Source organism: Gobio gobio (genome assembly GCF_949357685.1).
Source record: "Gobio gobio genome assembly, chromosome: 22".
Lineage (NCBI taxonomy): Eukaryota > Metazoa > Chordata > Actinopteri > Cypriniformes > Gobionidae > Gobio > Gobio gobio.
The window spans coordinates 22,355,999-22,375,378 of NC_137118.1; the positions used below are offsets into that span (position 1 = coordinate 22,355,999).

General features: G+C 36.1%; 2 protein-coding genes across 2 annotated transcripts; one reads left to right on the forward strand and one right to left on the reverse strand.

The window, feature by feature from the left end:
* The first annotated feature begins 2,815 nt into the window (after nucleotides 1-2,815).
* Nucleotides 2,816-5,853, forward strand: LOC307118356 (cystatin-C). The gene is made up of 4 exons (XM_079803966.1): nucleotides 2,816-3,189; nucleotides 3,947-4,098; nucleotides 4,189-4,290; nucleotides 4,394-5,853. Exons 1-4 carry the CDS (start codon nucleotides 3,096-3,098, stop codon nucleotides 4,478-4,480), a joined length of 435 nt encoding a protein of 144 aa, XP_079660092.1. The 5' UTR covers nucleotides 2,816-3,095; the 3' UTR covers nucleotides 4,481-5,853.
* rassf6 (Ras association domain family member 6) lies at nucleotides 4,813-18,217 on the reverse strand. The gene is made up of 11 exons (XM_079803965.1): nucleotides 18,005-18,217; nucleotides 17,090-17,167; nucleotides 14,019-14,097; nucleotides 13,600-13,751; nucleotides 13,240-13,328; nucleotides 10,987-11,180; nucleotides 6,619-6,724; nucleotides 6,005-6,052; nucleotides 5,604-5,722; nucleotides 5,418-5,515; nucleotides 4,813-5,335 (listed from the first exon to the last, which is right to left on the reverse strand). Exons 2-11 carry the CDS (start codon nucleotides 17,146-17,148, stop codon nucleotides 5,260-5,262), a joined length of 1,020 nt encoding a protein of 339 aa, XP_079660091.1. The 5' UTR covers nucleotides 17,149-17,167; nucleotides 18,005-18,217; the 3' UTR covers nucleotides 4,813-5,259.
* Nucleotides 18,218-19,380: the final 1,163 nt, after the last annotated feature.

Sequence of the window (19,380 nt, forward strand, 5' to 3'; positions counted from 1 at the left end):
GTGACAGTTTTAAGGGGATATACCTTAAATCCCATCAGCGTAAGTTGTTTTGGATTTGTTTAGCGCTTGCCAGATATGTAAGTAGATACACTTGCCTTGTGCACACACACACACACACACACACACACACACACACACAAACAAAGAGTCCCTTATGTCGAGTTCACACTGCCCGATTTCCAACCAATTGTTTGAGACTTTGTTTCAATAATGAGGTTAAGAATAGCTACAAGTTACTATATTCCAACTGCCTACACACAAAATCTGTTCATTTCACACGATTTTTGAAACCCCTCACTCAAAGTGCCTTTGACTCAGTTTTCAATTGTATAGAACACTTTTTTCAAAACGCAACATACAATTCTCTACCTAAAACACAAAAATCTAACAGAAAGCTCCTTTTCCGAACACAACAATCAAAATACTACAGTTATTGACCTGGTCATATACACACACACTCCTCACATGTGCAGACACTAATTGCTTAACTGATCACTAACCAATCACTGCTTTACTGTAGTATAGGCCTATACATTGGTCAAAGGTCAGATTACCTGTTTTGAACAATGGATGCTAACAACGGACAGAGAGCAAGAGGAGTAGGAGGCAGAGGCAGGGGACTACAACGAGGACAAATTCAAAGACGAAGAGTTGGAAGAGGAGGAGTTGGAGGAAGAGGAAGAAGAGGACGATGGCAAAGAAGAGAAGGAAGGAGTGCCATCTCTGATGAGATTAGGGCAACACTTGTTGATCATGTGATCCCCCGGGACTCCACAAACACAATTGTGTTATTTACTGTATTCTAAAGAATATACTTTTGGTTTACATATGTTTATGGTTTTGTTGTATGCTACTGTATACAACAGTAATGTTTGACCTAATAAATATTTTCTGTTTCTACATTGCATTGGTGTTTACAGTGTACTGGTTACCCCTCTCAGCATATTACTTTTTGTGTGTGCAGTTTTGGGAAATGTGTATAGAGTTTTGAAAAAAGGAGACATGGTTTTGAAAATGTGTGTAAGCAGTTGGAAAAAAACTGTAATATAGTCACCTGCTGTACATACACTTGGATATATGCAGCATTTGATAGTGTTACTTTTTAAAAGCTTTCAGTTATTCACCTAAATACACATGCAAATCAGTCTGCGTATGTCAGAGGGGTTTTAAGAGTTCATCGTCGGGTCAAGTCCTTAAGGAAGCTTGAACAGAAGAGCTTTTTAACAGCATTAGGCTTAGCTTATCACTGGGACTGTAGACCAATATGACAGGGTTAACTGAGGTAGTCCTTCAAAGAGATTGTATTCATCTGATATACCTGATGGCATAATTGATCTTAGAGGATGAGTTTCCCATTTACTCCCTGACAAAATAAAATCCTTAGGTCTGATAAGGCCTATTTGTAACCATTTGTTTCTTAAGGGTGTATACCATTATATATAAACCAAGCCATACAAACATTATGTGGGTATATTACGCAATCAATATAATACCATAGCACATCACACATTGTAATTACAAAAGCTAGGATGTCATCAATGGTCCGAAATTCAGTCACATACAGACATGACCTAAGGCCAGATGAGATAACTGAACTATTACATTGCCACAGACATGTGCAATAGTTTATTGTAAACAAGGCAAAAAGTATGAACTGTCTATATAATGGAATGATTAGTATTTTATAAAGCACTGGTGATATTTTTATAAATCTCATCTATTGTGCTCTGTTAGCATGGCCTTTATGTGACTAAGGCCTGGTTGTTTTGTCTGGGCTTTTGTTGCAGCGAGGGTGTGATTTTTGTAGCGCATGTTCTAGATTGTTTTGTTTTTAAATGTGTCCGTGGTGAGAGGTATTTGTACGTCACTGTTCAGGACAAATGACTGATTATCCTCCTGAGAGCAGAAAAACATGTTTTTGGAATTTAGAATTTCTTTTTTTCTTATAAAAATATTAGAGGGCACCATGTCAGACACTATATGCAAAACGTAACTTTTAAAATGTTAAAGGTTGTTTAGTTTCAGTTTTTATCTACAACGTGTAATACTGATGTAAAATGTTTCTATGATAGTTGTATTGTTGTATGCATGGTACTTTAATTTTGATTAAAGACCTATTCATTATATTAATTCAATTAAATGTTTTTAGCACTTTGACACAGAAATCTTAACCTAACAATTTAACTTTTACATCAACTTATTAAATTAACACTCATAACCAATAGCAAATATAAATAAATTAAATAATATTTTAAACAATGTCACTCATAATCAACAATATATATATATATATATATATATATATGTGTGTGTGTGTGTGTGTGTGTTATTTGCTGTAAGGATTTACACTATTCACCCAACAGAGGACAATTGGATTGTTTACTTTTTTATTGTAGTTTTATTGTATTTAAAAAATATATATATATGAAAATCATCACATATAATTGATAGTACAAATGCAAAATATACATACTGTTTCTCGTTCTTAGTAGCATATCTCTAAAATGCCCAGAATTTAAAAAGACTTATCATCTCAGAGAAATAATAATAATAATAAATTAAAAATAAGTAAATAATAAAAAAAGAATAAAAAGAAGTGAAATGTTAATGCAGTAGGCACAAATAAGCAATGACGTTTGTTCTTAAGTGTAGTTAAACTCAAGTAAGTTCACCTGTAAGTAACAGGAAGTAAAATTACATGGGGAAAGCTGTCTACGTAGGCTACTGACAACAGACCGGCGGCTTAAGGTGTAAGCAGATTACCCTTTATTTCCTAATTTTCTGTCAGGACACACACACACACACACACACACACACACACACACACACACACACACACACACACACACACACACAGACACACACACACACGTAAATGTACACACAATGCTTTCCCTTGACTCACCGTCTGTGTGGATTCACACTTACAGGCTTATTACATCAGTGGGCGTCACATGAACTCCACCCTCACGGGCGGGATGGGCGCGTGCGGCACCAGGACGCGTCAGGCATTCCGTGACTACATGGCAGATTTCTAAAAGCGTCTCTGTCCACATTCACTGGTTCATTCTCTCAGAGATCACGCAGCCGAAGTCATGGATGTCTGCTTTCTTGTCATTGTGTCTTTTCTCTCTGTGTTTCACTGCAGCAGTGCTGACCAGCCTTTGGAGGAAGCAATAGTTATACCAAGTAAGCTTGTTCTTATTGGATTATTTACAAAACTGACAAATGTTGAACGTGTTTTCTATTTTCGTGTGTATTAAATGTGAATATTTTCAATAGTAGATTGTGAACTGTGATAGCAGATAGAATATAGGCTAGCTACTTTTTTTTACTAATTTTGAGAAAAAAGAAAAAAGAATTGTGATATAAAGTCTCAACATAGAGCATTGCACTTCACAGAATACTCTGGAACATTTGTATCTTCATAAAAGTATCTTTGTTGGTGAAATGTATATCAGTTGATGTAGACGTGTGTGTTTTTCATGAACACAAACATATTTGTGAACCTGGACCACAAAACCAGTCATAAGGGTATTTTTATTTTATTTATTTTTTTTATTGAGATTTATCATCTGATAAAGCAAACGAATAAGCTTTCAATTGATGTATGGATTGTTTGGATACAACTATTTGAAAATCTGAAATCTGAGGGTGCAAAAAAATCTAAATATTGAGAAAAATGCTTTAACGTTGTCCAAATGAAGTCCTACGCCATGCATATTACTACTAATAATAATTGTTTTCTATATTTACGGTAGGAAACATGATCTTTACTTTATATCCTAATGATTTTTGGCACAAAAGAAAAATCGATAATTTTGACCCACACAATGTATTGTTGGCTATTACCACAAATATACCCATGCGACTGGTTTTGTGGTCCAGGGTCACATTTCTTCGAAACCAAGTGCTGTCATTAATATTCCATCTCCATGTCTCACAGGAAATGTGGAGCTCCTCGGTGGCTGGACCAACGCCAACCCAGAGAGGGAAGATGTTCAAGAAGCTGCTAAAGAAGCTGTAGAGATTTTCAACACAAAGTCCAAAGCAAAGAAATACTTCAAACTTATCAATATCACATCGGCTCACACTCAGGTACAAATTGAATACAGTATTTTTATAATGTTCGTGTGTAAATGTGTAATAATCCACTATTAATAACAGTGCGTAAACCTTTCTGTGCAGATAACAAATATGATAAACTACAAAATAGAGGCCACTATTGGAAAGACAAAGTGCCGCAAATCAGAAGATGTGAACATTGGAGCTTGTGGCATGGCAAAAAAGGCAATTTATTTTTATATGCTTTCTATTTGATACTTCCAGTGTAACAAATCTACCGTTACTGTACATTTCATATTTTTGACTTTGTTTTTTTGTTGTTTTTTAGCAACTGGCATGTAAGTTTGAGGTAACCCTTAACCCAATGAATGAAGACCACGAGGTGCAGAAGATGTCCTGCAAAAGATCTTCTTGAATTCGACACGAACACAAAGTTGCCACAGTTTTGCCATTTTGGATAGTTGACCAGACCACACATTATTTTTCTTGAAAGAGCTTTTTCTGATGTAGTTTATGTAGAATGGAGAACTTTTGTAAAAACTTGTGGATGAAAAAAACTCCCTTTGAAAGGAATTTTATATTTTGTTAAGTACCTAAAATACTTTGCTTTTTTTTTTAATATATATATAAAAGGTGAACATTTTTAGTAAAGTGAGATCAGTATTTATATGTAAACTTTTCCAAAAAATTATGTAATGACAAAATGATATGTGATTTTAAATGATACATCTTGCCAAGAAGTGTTTTAAAGTTATGTTTAGAATCTGCCATTGGCAGATGTTTTCCAGAATTCTACAGTAAGCCAGTTGGAACTTGAAGTAATTTTCAAACTTGTTTTATAACATTTTCAAGAGTACAACATTGAGAGAAAAACACAGTATAGCCTATAGTTAGCAATAGAGCTATAGTTAATTCACAAATAAACTGCAAATCAAATACCAGCATTTCATTTGGTGTCTTTCATGATAAATATTTTAATTACATTCATGTGAAAACTATTTTACATTATATTTACACTACAACCACAAACTTAACAGAAAGCCATGTTCGAAATTGTCTGTATGCACTTTTGAACATCTCACAATCCTGATTTCTGTCCTGAAAACTCCATTTTCCATCTTATTTTGCATTTCTCTTTGTACCCTGTGGTTGACTTCATGTGGAAAACAGTTTCCCATTGCCATCTGACTTCATTTATACAGTTGTCTCAGTTTTGACCGGCATCTTTTTTTTCAAGCACTGCGATAACAGACTTCGTTCCATTTTGTATCTGTATGATAAAAACGCGTTAGCCTATCAGGCAACACTAAAGTCATTGGCAAAAACACATTTAGCTTTTCTTAAAGTACTACCTTGCAATTATTCTTTGTTCTTCTTGATGCTCTTGCTCTTCCAGCTTCTGCAAAATTACTTTCAAAATTGGCATCTCTAAATTGAGGTATTGAGCAACCTGTTAAAGCATTGGAAACAGGACGTTAGTTCAGCTTTATTTGAAATGGAAATATAAATTTATGTAATGTCTGGAGAGCTAGTCTTACATCAAGGCTAACTTCCTGTTCGTCTGCATCCATGAGGAACATTTTCATAATTCTGTTTGATGGTCCATGTAGAACACGTTCCCACAATGGCAGGTCTGAACTGCTCAACCTTTGTTTCTCTGTGAACAATGGATATAACGATCAGAAATGTGATTCTGTAAATGTAAGCAAAGTCTAAACTCTAGGACACATAATCTTGGATTAAATGTTACTGAATGGTGGAATAATTCCTACCAAACAAATATGGATCAAAAATTTGAAAGAAAGAAAAAAAATATGAAAAGAAACTTCTCCCACAATTAGATCTAAATAAGGCTTTACAACTTTGTAATAGGTTTTTTTAATTAATTGCGAGTGAAAACCATCATCTGGATCAAACTGAATCAATAATTCTGCATTACCTCCACTTTGATGAATGCAGTAGAGAGCAAATTCATTTGGACTGTTTTCTACCTGCATTACAAAAAGGTTATCAGTAAGTTTGTTGAATTTTGAATCGAAATTAAAGGTGGAAATCATCAGTCAACTACAACAAAATGAAATTAGACTTAGATATAATCAATTTAATATAAATTGGAAATTAGATAATCATTAAGGGGCTTCTGTATTAAATTTACATTACAGAAACCTCTCTAAATGTCCAATCACAACTGTAACTGTATAACAACTGTTACAACATAATTGAACATTAAACACTAACGTTTAAACTAACAACATCATTCCCTTTACAGAAAAACATAAAATAACACTTTAATCCCTAAATTTACTCTCCTAATGGAGTCCCTTACAAAACACTCTGGGAACTGTCCAGTTAGTTGTGTCAACACAAATATTTCACGTAGTTGTAACACTACTGAATTAAGTAAACTTCAGTTTTAAATATAGTAGGTTGATTGAACACAATTAAATTAAGTTGTGACAAAATTAGATATGTTTAAGTAAAGTGAACAGAATTTAAATGTGTCACATCTATGAAGGGCCTGAATCATTTTTTTGAGTGTAGTTAAAATAATACCTACTTTAAATTTCTGAAGCAGCTGCGTAATGACCTCTTGTGTTGTCATCTTGCTGGTAATGTGTACATTTGTGGTTGCTCCATATGCTGGTGTGAAAATAGATGTCTGCATAAACAAAATGAACCAGAATGCTATAAAACGGTTTTGTTTTGTATTCCATATAGAAGAAAGAAAGTTGTACAGGTTTGAACATGAGGGGGAATTAATGATGACTTTTCAATAATGGGTGAACTTTAAATTTAAATAGCTTAGTCTGCTTTACAAGATCCTCAAAATGTAAACTTTTTTTGTGTTGATTCTGTTATATTAAACTTTTTTAACTATAATAAAATGAGTTAGCCTACCTATCAAAAGCTAGCGCTTTGTTTAACGCTGCGGGAAACAACCAACCAGAAACAAGAGGCTTAAATAACCTCTGACGGTGATATCATTTGAATACGCATGTCAAGGCTATAAATAGACTTGAAACAGGTGTGCTTTCAGGTTTCTTTGTCTTTAGAGAACCGCTTGTGTGCTACCTCTCTCTTCAAACTATCCTTGTGTTAGGAGTTAGCTTTGTCAGGCAAAGCTTTTAGAGTTATCATGTCGAGAGAATCCACTGAGAGATGCATGCTGCTACGGCCCATCCCATAGGATGATCCACATGAGTTCTGCATCATTTGTTTGGGGGAACATCATGCTGTATCAGCCCTCGAGGACGCAGAGTGTGAGCACTGCGTCTTATTTCCCATTAAAGTGCTTCGTTCCAGACTCGCTTTCTTTCGGGAAGAGCAAGCCATAGATGAAGAGACCACAGGGCTTGTGTATCAATCTGGCTGAAGGGCAGGAGACGGGTCCTCCCCTTTCTCTTGTCCTCTCACCAGATCGTGAGGTCCTTGAGCCTGTTTCTGGAGCTCCGTCGCTTCCTCAGACCAGTCTGAGGACATCAGTTCTCTTGGGAAAATGTTCTTTGCTGCCTCTGAGCATTCCTCTCTTGACAACATATAATTTCGATGAGCTGCTCGAGGTAGTGACTCACACTGTGGAAGTCTTCAGTTAGACTGGCCACAGGAACAAGAGACCCACTGATGATCGAAGTTAGATGACAGATTTCTGCACCAGAGAGACGGTCCCTCTCGTTCTTTCAAGATCTCCATGAGCAAGCCGTCTGTCAGCCATGTCCACACTCATACCTTTGGGCCTTCTGCATATGAGACCATTCCAGCTGTGGCTCAGAGCCAGGGGATTATAAGGGTTACGCGCCGCGGACTACGTACTATTTCTATGTGGCTCAGACCCCACTCTAGGTGCATGTTGTCATTGCAAAATGCTAAGGACAGATGCTTCCCTAATGAGCTGGAGAGTGGACTTAGATGGCCATCCAGCCCAAGGGAATGAATTGTCTCGAATTGATGGCTGCATTTTTGGCCCTGAAGTACTTCCTCCAGCAGTCAAGGGGCTACCATGTCCTAGTGCGGGTGGACAACACTGTGGTAGTTGCTTATATAAATCATAATGGGGGACTGTGTATGCGCCGTTTGAACAAACAAGTGCAGCAGGTTCTGCTTTGGGCTCAGGACAAGTTCCTGTCCCACAGGGCGATTCCTGGATGCATGAATGTAAGAGCAGATTTACTGTCCAGACGGGAGGGGACACACAGGGATTGAAATCTCCACCCCGTCATAGTCAGTTGGATCTGGGAAAGATTTTACAAAGCAGACGATTGGACGATTAGGTGGACGATTCAATAGCGCAATGTGCCCACTACTACTCACTGACTCCTCCAGCCCCCCTGGGTCTTCCGGGCCAAGGTTTGTCAACAAGGGTCTTTCCTCTTAGGTTGCGTGTCCACCAAATAATTTTTAGAACGCTGTGAGCGTAACAAGGTGCTAAGCGAGTATTTCACGCTCAAACGCTGAGCGTGCAGCGTTTTTTACTGGTCGCCGAGAGTTGAAGAATTTTCAACTTTGAGTAAAGTGCTGCACTCATCACTGTCACTTTTCACCCAGCCGTCCAATCAGAGTGGAGGAGGGGCGGACAAATACAACACAGACCAATCGCCACATTCTGCTTGTACAACGTCAACCGATGAAAACAAGCAGTATAATAACAGAACAAAATAATTTGAGTAACACTTCCGTGGAAATTCCGTATCATAACAAGCAAAGAGTCTCAACCGAAAAAACGCTGCGCTGCCAAAACGCTGTCAAGTGCCCACAGCGAGACGTTTTCAGCTGAGTGCCTAGCATTTTCAGACGGCTAAAAACACTTTGGTGGACATGCGGCCTTACTGATAGCGTCTCGTTGGCCAACCGGTGTTTGATTCTCACATCTAATATCTCTACTCGATGGCTCGCCATGGGCGATTTCGATCAGGAGAGACCTTCTGTGTCAGGCCCAGGGGACAATATTCCATCCTTGGCCTGAGCTTTGAAAACTGCATTTTTGGCCCCAGAGGGGCACCAGCTAAGAGATGCTGGGCTTCGAACGTATGTAATAGAGACTATTTTTAGTTCCAGGGCTCCCTCCACTAGAAGAATTTATGACCTTAAGTGGCACATTTTTGAAAGGTGATGTACTATATGTCATGCAGACCCAGTTCACTGCCAGATTGTTTCAGTGCTGGAGTTTCTGCAGGAAAAATTTACATTGTCCTGCTACTCTCCTGTATTTGTGCCTATTCAGCTTGTGATGCTCTGATTGACGGGGTTTCAGTGGGGACACAACCTCTGATAACTCACTTCATTCGTGGAGCTAGGCCACTGAGGCCACATGTCTGAGTCTAAAGATGTTTTTTCCTATGGCTATCTCATCACTGAAGAGAATTGGGGATTTGCAGGATCTGTCAGTTTCGCCATGGGTGAGGGATGATATTGTTGTGCGTGGTCAAGCTTAGCCTCTAGGCATTAGGGCTCATTCTACTGGGGGGCATCCTCCAGGGCTTTAGCAAGAGGCACCCCCTTGAGCATGTATGTGATGCGGCAGGCTGGTCCTCTCCGCACACATTTATCAGATTTTATAGTTTGGATGTTCATTTTACTCTGGGCTCACATGTCCTTGAGTCCACATCCCAAGCTCATGTGTGAGGTCTTTCTCGTGTTTGTGCGCACACACTACACAACCTTGAGGGGTCCAGACACTTCCAGTGTGGTGGCGTTTGTATTCTCGTTGCCATAGCGATGTCAGCACAGCATTGAGTGTAGCTTTGATAGGGAACGTCTCGGGTCACTTGATTGTAACCCTGTTCCCTAAAAAAGTGGTAATGAGATGCTGCGCTGCATTTCCGCACTGTTCAGGACGTCTCTTAAGACAAAGTGACCTAAAAGCGCACCTGTGTCACATCGATTTAAATCCTCTGAAGTTGCGCATTCCAATGACGTCACTGTCAGAGGTTATTTAAGCCAAATTCTTGGCGTGTTTGCCACACATGCTTCACAACCAGTCAAACAAAGATGTTTCCCATAGCACCAACCTCAGCGCAACAACTCTTTCCCGCTTTTTCAGGGAACAGGGTTATAGTCAAGTAACCTGAGTTAAATTCTTTATTTCTCAGAACCTTACCTTTCAACAAGCAACCGTTATTCAGTGTTAAAAGGTAAGCCGGTAAAACAACGTTGCATTATCAACTATGATTCGATTTGCAAAATTCAATGTTAATTCAACATCCGTGGCGCGAAGAAGGCTGTCCCTATTCTAAGGCTCCTTCAAATGCGGCCTTGAAATTGCCAAATTACACTTTTAAACGTAAGTATTGTTTTTTTACTTCCTCAAATATCTAATAAACTTTAAAGTGGTTCAAATGTTGACTTATATCTTACTAAGATGTGATTATATATAGTTTATACTCTTTATTACATACAGAAATGGACCATGGTGAACATATTTAGAGATATTTTACATATTTTGTGAACCCTGTTTCTATTTTCAGACAGTTTTTTTTGTATGAAAGTTTAGTACAAATGTCACTCATCAACGGCAGCTGTTACAGTTGCTAGGTGACAGTAACAATCCTCTGTAGGCTAGACCATTCCATTTAACAATCCTCAGTCTGACCTTTGCGGCCTTCGAAAGATGCAGCCTTTGAATTAGGACTTGGCCATTGGCTGCTATTTCTGTTGCTACACTAGTTGCATATTTTTGTTTGCTGATGGTTAATTTACATAAAACTTGATGATTATGGTGTATTACATCGATAGATGCTTCAATAATTTTTATGGATTTATATATGTATATTAATTATGTTTTTCAAAAGTTATAAGCTAAATAAAAAACTCTGGGTTTACTTATATGTCGCTTTACCTGTCACAGCAATAATACTAACAATATTATTGATAATTTACATCTGGCTTCAATGTTAGATATAATGTCATGCTAGATGAGCTACAGACCTTGTAGTTGTAGAAGTGTCCGTTGATGGAGAAGCGATTATTTCTGTTCCTCTGGCTTTCTACCATCTTCTTACTTTTTACTCTCATTTTCACCAGCGAGGCATCACTCATGGTACGGATCAGATATGAACTCTCTTCACAGATAGGCACCCTCCGGGAAGGCCTTAAAGTCTTGCTCTCGTATACAATGTAGTCTAAAGAGAGAGGTGGTATTGTGTTAATTAAAGTTGTAATGTCATTTTTAATGCATAAATCCAACTGTGAGATATTAAGTAATTATACTGTTTTTATATGTATTTTTTTAGATTTAAGTTTCTATCAGTTGTAAGAAAACACGCTTTTAAAAACATATGTTGGCATAGTGCTATTTCCATTGTCATCAAATAGAGTGCAACAATCGAATTCCGGAAGTACTGTAAAAACTTCATTAATTTTCTCCATTGAGAATGTTAAAGGAACTGTATGTAAGAAATGTATTTCAATTAATCATAAAATGGCCCTGATATGTCACTAGACATTAAGAAATCATGTTAATTTCAAATATTTATATCACTGACAACGGTTGTCCGGCCAAGATATTGTCATTTTAAAAGTGAAGTTGCAGCCCTCAACTGATGTTGATGTTGACATGTTGTGTTTTGGCCTGAAGCGCCACCCTCCACCTGTCTACCAATCACGAAGTCAGTAGTGTTTCTGCATTCGGGTTGCCAGCTCTGCTCTAGTTACCACAGCTGCAGCTACAAACTTTTTGGATAAACAATGTCTAACTTTACGAAACCTAAACGACCTCGTTATGAATCAGAAAAACGTTGTGACAGTGTCCGAAATAAAACAAGGATTTGAGATGCCTTTGAAAGATAGAGACGGCTGAAAAGGGAGAATAATTTGAAGACTGATGCCAACGTTGCTAATTTTCTCCTGGACAGGTAAGGTTCATCTATGTTTGGCTAACTTGTACTTAATGTAAATGGACATTTCAAATATTCATGACAGTCGAACAAAGATATGCATGTTCGTGCAAAGGTTAGGTTAGCGCAGATGGAGGAGGTGGGTCATTGAATTGAAAAGGTAACGTTAAGGAATTGTTTGGTAAATAAAAACGGTGAGTCGTCATTGCTAACATTAGTAATGCATTATCAGAGCCTGTTTCTCTGTCATTATGCTGGGACGCTGAGGAAAACAACATTAGCACGCCTATTAGCACTGTGTAAACGTATTTGAGACAGTAGCCTAACGTTACCTCAGTAAAAATGATTCCTCATTCGTTCTTCGCATATATAGTGGACAAAACATGCTGCAAGTTGACCTGTATGACCATTGCTAATGTTATGTAGCTTTGCTGTAATTTTACTATAGTATTTTTTCATGTGGGAATGTACTGTCACATACGAGCTTTCATATTTACGATTATATTTGTCTAATCGCCATTAGTAAATTTTTGCGATTCATAATTACTTCACAAAACATCGCTCTTGAAGCATAAACATAATTAACAGAAAGAAAAAAAACTTACTGTGTTCGACTCGTCACTTGCCATTGAAAGCTCCTTGTAGCAGCCTACCTTCCTGCTGGATCCTGCAGCCTAGCTGGCAACCTCGAGTCAGGGGGAGGGGGAGAGGGGATACACCGCTCTACAGTCATTTGAAAGTGATTGCAGTACCAGTTTTGGCCACAGTCCTACATACAGCTCCTTTAACTTATAAACTTTTAAAGACAGACCTACTGTGAGCTACAAGGTTTTTAATCAGTGGTACTTGCTTCAGCCCGCACTATTTCAGCTTATTTTTTTTAAATAGTCATGTTTGGTGAAAAACTACATTACCCATGATGCTGCAGAAAATTCCACCAATCAGACAGAAACATGCAGCAAAAGGTATTGTTAGCTCCACCCACTCCCTGCAAGTGATGTAATCTAATCGTCCTCTCTACGCTATATCAAAATACTTAAATGTTGTATATAAGTATATTTTGCAATACAATTAAAATATATTGTTTAACTTAAATTTTTATTTTTGTTCGATTTTCAAATACTTTGTTTTTGCTTCAAATCATAGTTTGCAGTGTTGTGATTCACCGTGTAGCCATTTGTCTTGGTTCATGGCTTACAACTCTTTAACGAAGAATTTAAAATCCCAATAGAGAAAGATTAATGGAAAAAATACATCCGGAACCAGCACCTCTGAAAAAGAGGCTGGGTGCTAATGCACTCTATACTGACTGTGCCAATTGTAGCACAAATAAAATAAATGGAACCTTCAGTAGTATTTTCAGGTGTTGTGGATCCAGCTTCATCCAGTTCATCAATACGAAGATCATCAAATTCTCCCCAACGTGTCATACCCCTAAATGGAATATTTTAACAAAAATTAAAAAAAACATTCATGCCACTGCCGTTGTCAATAACAAGTTATAAGTAAATATAAGTCAATATATATGAGTTTAAGCTTCATTGGACCTGGAACATTCCTTATAAATAGACCAGAACATCTTAACATATAAATAATATATATACTTTTTTTTTTACAGCCTTTTCCCTTTAACTGAAAATAACATGTTACACGCTACACAACACTGGTTACAATGGACGGTAAGAAAGAAAAAAAGAATACTAACCTTTTGTTTCCAAGTGGACTCATGGGGTCTGGTGAGTTGACTGACGACTCATTTGTAAATATTTGTTTCTCATCTTGTATTTGTAACCGAATGGGTTTCTTCACACCCCAGGAAATGACAAGGATGCCTTCAAATGTCACCTTCCCTTCATTCTATAAAAGCAGACATGACACTGTTCTTACTGATCTGCTATACTGTTCTGTGCCAGCAGAGGGCAGCATAATGCTTTTTTTTTTTTTGGCAAACTATAATTATAGCCCCAAGTTATCCAGGGCACAAAGTCCACACACAGGGGTGCAAAACCACATGGAATGTATTAATGTATTAACATTAATACTAATTATTAACAGTATTAATTGAGCATTATTAATGTAATTAATGCATTATCGTCCATTAAGATAATAAGAATGGTGTTTTACCTCATAGACTGTAAGCTGAAGGTGTGTTGTGTCTTTAAGAAAGCAGTTGTAGGTGTTCAATAAAGTGGAAAATTGAGCCCTTTAAATTCAGAAAAAAACAGGAAGAAAGAGAGAGTAACACTTTATTTCTAAAGGTCCACTTTAGACATTCCGCTAACTATAAGTATCTTTGAAACATATCAACTAGCAGTCATTAGAGTATTAGGAGACTGTATGGCAAGACATTTTGACTCTTATTCATTCCCAGGATATTAATTCTTGATATCAACAAATCAATTTTCCCTAGTTAAAATGCCATTTTTTGATATCAGGAATTAGATTTCTTGTAACAAAGTCACATAGGCTGCAATTCAAATTCAATTGTTGATAGTTGATTTCTTATCAGTTGAAATTCCAATTTCACATATCAGAAATACAATTATTGTCTTGCAAATCATATATTTTTTTATATATCAATAATGGCATTGATAAATTCCTGATATCAATAACCCTTAAATGCATACTTTGGGTCTTTAGCGACCCGGGACGTCATTCAATACCCTCCTCCTCATAATTTTTTTAAAGTTAGACATCAACTTTAGTATTCCTCAATCAATTAATTATAATATAATATAATATAACAAGAAAATAAAAAAAATCTAATTATAAAAGAATGCCTGTTTTTCCATTTGTTTTATGTAAAAATTGTATAGGGTCACTAACGGCCCGAGGGGTGTAAGAGTAAACATATATTTTTTTTCTGCACAACAATGATCAAATCTTTTATGACGTAAAAAGTGCAATTCACCTTTATTCCACAAGGTGGCAATGTCTGTACACAATGATGAAGTGATGTTTCACTTACTGCAGACAGAAAATAAAACAATAATAATGATCTGCAAAACTTGAAATGGCTCAGCGATTTAGTGCAGAGCAAGAACTGAAAGCAAACAAATTAATATAGTGTCACTGTCACTTGATGGTGGATCTGGTGAAGAAGCTGTCAGCGATCAAAATATTGATTTTGAAGATGTTGAAAAAGATAGTTTTCGGAATATGTTTGAGATCGCGAATATGAGGGAAATGCTGAATGTACTGGGAAATGAGCTCTGACGAGGACAGTGATGATGGTATAAAACATATGCTCAAACTGAACCCTTCCAAGCTCCAAAAGGTAACAAAATATGCTTTATTTTATACTTCTGTAATTGTTACAGTAATTTCAGGAGAGTTTTATATTATCGCGACAGGTAGAGATCCATCCGTGTTAGATATAGATCCAGGTCGCTAAAGACCGGAATATGTAAGAATGATTGGCGAAACAGTCATGCATTTAAGGGTTGATTCTTGATCCATGTGAATATTTTTTGAAAATGTTACATTTGGCATTTCTGATATCTGAAAATGTATTTCTGATATCAATAATTAGGAGAGTAATTTTATATATCTAAAATGGCTTTCTTACTGGTAACAATCACTATCATGATATCAAAAATGAATTTTTTTACTAGTTGCAATTCAATCGTGGATATCAAGAACAGACTTTTGCACTAGTCACCACAATCATTGATATAAAAATATGATTTTTACTATTAAGAATTGTATTTCTGATATGTGAAATTGGAATTTCAACTAGTAATAAATCTATTCTTGATATCAACAATTGAATTTGAATGGCAGCCTATGGTAGACTATTTAACTAGTGAAAATACAACTACTTATATCAAGAATTAGCATTTTAACTGTAAAAAATTTTTTTAACTGTTGATATCAAGAATTCACGTCTTGAGAATAAATAAAAGCCAAAAAGGCTTGCCATATAGACTGTCTGCTTAAAGGGATAGTTCACCCAAAATTGAATATAATCCCATAATTTACTCACCCTCAAGCCATCCTTGGTGTATATGACATTCTTCTTTCAGACAAATACAGTTGGAGTAATATAAAAAAATGTCCTGGCTAATCCAAGCATTATAATGGCAGCGAATGGCAGCCCAAAATTTTTGGTGGTGGTTGATGAGATTCCCCCTTCTATATGTAAAGTGCTTTGAGTGCCTAGAAAAGCGCTATATAAATGTAACAAATTATTATAATTAAAATTTGAAGACCAAAAAAGTGCATCCATCCATTATAAAAGTACTCCACACTACTCCAGGGGGTTAATGAAAGGCCTTCTGAAGCAAAGCAATGGATTTTTTGTAAAAACAAATCCATATTTAATATGTTCTAAAGTAAAATATCTAGTCTTCCGTATTCACAAAGTAAGTGTAACGCCTCTCGCAGTTCAAAACACTTATGCTACGACCGACGTCATTGTCACGCCAGTTACGCTTTTTTCGTAAGTTGAACGGAAGGTGGTCCACCAGACACTAGATATTTTACTTTATAACGTGTTAAATATGGATATTTTTCTTACAAAAACCCATTGAATCGCTTCAGAAGGCCTTTATTAACCCTCTGGAGCCATGTGGATTACTTTTATAATGGATGGATGAAGGCTTCAAATTTGGGGCTGCCATTCACTGCCATACAGCTTGGAAGAGCCAGGACATATTCTAATATAAGTTTGATTGTATTCATCTGAAAGAAGAATGTCATATACACCTAGGTTGGCTTGAGGGTGAGTGAATCATGGGGTAATTTTCATTTTTGTGTGAACTAACCCTTTAATATCTGCTTACACTTTATTTGTATGCTCCCCAACAGACATTCTACTGACTATAAATAACTTTGCAACTACATGTCAACTTATTCGAACACTTAACCCTAACCTAACAGTCTACTAATACTCAAATGAGAGTTAGTAGAATGTCTAAAGTGGACCATCGAAATAAAGTGCAACCAATAATAATGAAAAGATGTAAAGCAGTATATATATTGCATTGCAAGAAAGCAGCGTAACTATTTGATTGAAACGTTTATTCAAAAGTGTATATTTAAAATGTAAAACTTTTTGAATTTTCAATGTGGTCTCAGACTTTATGAACTGCTTATAAAAGTCTCCTATGTGTTACATCAAATTCCTTTGACTGAAAGAAATATGATCTGTGTTTTTGTGTATCTAAAAACAATATATTCAAATGACTACTCACCTGGAGCAAGATTTTCCGGCACCGATTTGAACAACAGAGTTTGACTGACCTGCATTCATTTCAACAAAACAACCGGATCTACAAAGAAAGTACATTTTTTTATGCACCATTGAAACCTACTAATGACTGACACTCAAGCCATGAAGACTTTCGAGTCAAGACTGCTGTATCTATCTCAAGATATTTATTCAGATGAGTTCCAACTGTGTCCAAACACGTTTTTGTCAGCATTATTAGTCTCTGGTATTTGAGTGAAGGCAGCTGATGCGTCCACGCTAATGTGCTAGCAAACAGGCCCTTTTAAAATGCTGTGCTTTCTTTCTTTAAAAACTCTAAAGCCTGAGGCCATTAGAGGAAAAAAAAAATAGACTGTCGGGCTTGTGTGTTTAGGATTGTTTGAGTTGTACTTTCACTTTACTCGCTCAATCAGACCTGGAACATTCAGTGAACTTGTGCATTAGAGGGAGTGGTGTGGTTTTTCAAGTTAGAGCACGCTCTCCACAAACCACAGATACAAATCCAGCTCCGCGGCAAACAGCTTTGACTGACAAAAGAGTGTGCATCTGTATGTAAATGAGTCTGTCAGCAGTGCTTTGCGAATGCAATCAAACAAACAATGGCACAAGTCTCAAATGAAGTAACATTGACGTTTAAAGCCACACTGTGTGTTTGATAAAATTCAGAACTCATTTTAGATAAAGATTTGAAGTCCCTTGTGTATATTCATAACATGTTTTCAATTGAATTTCTTACTTCATTAGTAACCTGGTAATTGTATCATACATGTAGGCTACTTTCTTGTAAGTCACAGCTGCCAGCAACATACATAAAAGCATACTTCTAATAAGCAAACTTGATGTAACTCTTTAAACATAATGCTGTAGTAGCACATAAACACTCTCACAGTTCACTCACCTGCTGTCTGCTTAGATCCAGTGTCAGTGGACTTTACCAGGAAGGGTTCACATATCTCTTCCCAAACCGCCGTGGCTATAGCAGTGTCACAGCCAGACAGAGTAAAGGACAGAGTAAAGAGCTACAGTCCTTGTCAGGTGTTTTTCTGGTGATTATGACAATGTAACTTGATCCAACTCACCTCTTAAGTGCATTCTGGGAATGCCTGTCAGTGAATGCATGAACACACCCATAGGTATGAATCCCATAAATTTGAATTTGTCGGCGGAACAGGAAGTTTTGCTTTATATGTGACGCACTGGTCTAAGATAATTTAATTTCCCTTAAAGATTTCTGTGCGGGGTGTGAGATTTATGGGAAATTAATTTAAAGAAGAGGTCTGGGAATTTATTGGACATTCTTTCTCTAGATAAATTAGTTTGATTAATAGTCTTTCAAAATTACTCACAATTTGATGGGGTTATCATAATAGTAACATTTCTGAAATAATAATACCAGATAAATATATTTGTAATATACACTACACTGTAAAAAAAACAATTCGACCAGTAAGCTATGACAACATATGTTTTTACATTGCTTTAACTCAAAATAATAAAAACAAAACAAGTTAAGCAATTTTCAACTTTTTTTATAAGTTATACAAGATTCAACTCATTTTTTAAAGTTAGTTTAATGTGATTTTGAGTTGAAATAACTTAATCGATTAAGCAGATTGTACTTAAAAATTTAAGGCAGAAACTTTCTATTTATTTATTTATTTTTTATTTATTTTTTTTTTTACAGTGTACCATTCAAAAGTTTGGGATTTTTAGAAGATGTTTCTTATGCTCAATAAGGCATCATTTATTTGGACAAACATACAGTAAACACAGTTGTGAAATATTATTACAATTTAAATTAATTGTTTCTATTTGAATTATATTTTTTAAATGTAAATAATTCCTGTGGTGCCAAAAAAAGCAACATAATAAAATAAATAACATTACTAGAATAATAGTTATGCAGGTATCCAGAGAGTATTAAATAATTAAAAATAATAATAAAAGTACTTAAATTAAGGCCATATTTTTTATTGGTATAACACTTTAGAATAAAGACTCATTTGTTAACATAAACAATGAGCAATACATTTTTAAAACATTTATTAATCTCAATGTGTAAACTGTAAACAAATACAGCTTGGATTAAAAAAAAAGCATTAATACATGTTGAGATTAATGATTAACTAGGTTAACTAATGTACTTAACTAATGCTAACAAAATAAAACCTTATTGTACAATGTTACAGTTTTATATTACTTAGGCTATTATCTTTCAAATCAGGATATACAACAACCCAATGATATCTTGTATTTTAGACAAACTTCTATGCA